The following is a 1562-nucleotide window of genomic DNA, read 5'->3' on the forward strand; positions in this document are numbered from 1 at the left end:
TGAAAGACAGAAACACTAATGCTGAAAGAACAACATCCAAGAACTGACTGACTCGAGGAACTTAAGCTGAGAGATCATTGGTCAGATATGTTGATGTCAGAATTATGAATGAACAGGATTTGAAAGTGTGGGAAAATACAATTAAAGGAGTAGACTGTAGAGAGGAAAGAGCAGGAATACCCACCAGAAAGAAAAGTGAGAGGAAAAAGATTTTACTTGTTGAACTTTTCTCAAATTTCACAAAAAATACACTTTTTTTTCTTCAACTAAATCAGGTGAAATTAAATGTTGTTGTTGACCAATGCATGAAATCAATGTTGAGTGTTGACGCTCCTCCTCCTCTTCTCGTCTCCTCAGTGTCTTTATAAGCTTCAGTCTCTCTTCTCCTCACACTCCAACCCTGCTCACCTCTCAGCTGGACAGTAAGACACGTTTACACCACACACTGACAACATGCTGGGGACCCTCTGCACTCTCATCACTGCTCTAACATGTAAGATATTCTTCTCATTCCTTTTATAGACCATATTTTCACACAGAAACATTTCACTCATGTATTTTTCTCTGTATGTTGACAGATGTTGATGCAGTCAAAGTGCTGACCCAGACGCCTGCTGTCCACACAGTTTCTACAGGACAAGAGGTTGTTCTCAAATGTAACATTCAGAGAGATGATGATGCAGATGTCAGCTGGTATAAACAGGTTCCTGGTGAAGCGCCTCAGTATGTTCTGAGATTTTACCATAGTGACAGTTCACCTGACTTTGGAACAGGATTCTCCTCAGACCGATTCAACTCTAAAGCTTCATCAAACATAGATTACCAGTTCATCATTAAGAGAGCAGAGGCAGGAGACTCTGCTGTGTATTACTGTCACACATGGGACGACTCTGCTAAGGAGGACGTATCACACGGGGGTTACACTTGTCCAAAAACCTCCTCACTAACATACTTTGCCTTTGTTGAGCTACCTGAACATCAACATTAATTGCTCTCTATAACTACACTACATAGACTTTAAAATGACTACAACCCGCAGTTTCCTCACTGCTGGTCTCATGTAAAAGTGCCAATATTCATATAAAAGTTTACATCCATGATCTCTCTGCAACACGGAACATGAAACTAAGAAATTAAATGTTTGGTTATTTTCTGCTTTTCTTTGACACAGCAGCAGTGAAAAAACACCAATGCAAGTGAAAACAGACACAGATACCACGAAGCAGCTATCATGGTCTTGACCTGTGGGGACAACACATATGTGTAAATATTCGCTAGTATCAGATCAGTAACGGACATTAGGAATGGTCCATTTCGTTTGGGCTGGCACTCACACAATGATGGAACAAACACAATAGATGTTTCAAACGCTCTGTCTGTTTTAGCTGGCGCAGCACCCTCCCAACTCACGCCGTCTACTATCGCTCATAAGCTATTCGTTATTGTACGTTTTATTCCCGTTTTGTTGATCGTTCGGTCTCCACAGAGAGTTGACCTTCTGGCAGTTTAGTCTGCCCTCAACCATAAGACAACATCATCTGGACATACAACATAAAAAACAT

At 40.9% G+C, this 1562-nt stretch overlaps 1 gene segment (V, D, J or C); it reads left to right on the forward strand.

Annotated features, from left to right (window-relative positions):
* Positions 1-341: 341 nt before the first annotated feature.
* On the forward strand, positions 342-988 carry LOC113744975 (T cell receptor beta variable 5-5-like). The segment is given in 2 exon segments: positions 342-493; positions 579-988. Coding segments are annotated over 2 exon segments (450 nt in total).
* The last annotated feature ends 574 nt before the right edge of the window (positions 989-1562 follow it).

The sequence above is a fragment of the Larimichthys crocea genome, unplaced genomic scaffold (genome assembly GCF_000972845.2).
Source record: "Larimichthys crocea isolate SSNF unplaced genomic scaffold, L_crocea_2.0 scaffold33495, whole genome shotgun sequence".
NCBI classification, from domain to species: domain Eukaryota; kingdom Metazoa; phylum Chordata; class Actinopteri; family Sciaenidae; genus Larimichthys; species Larimichthys crocea.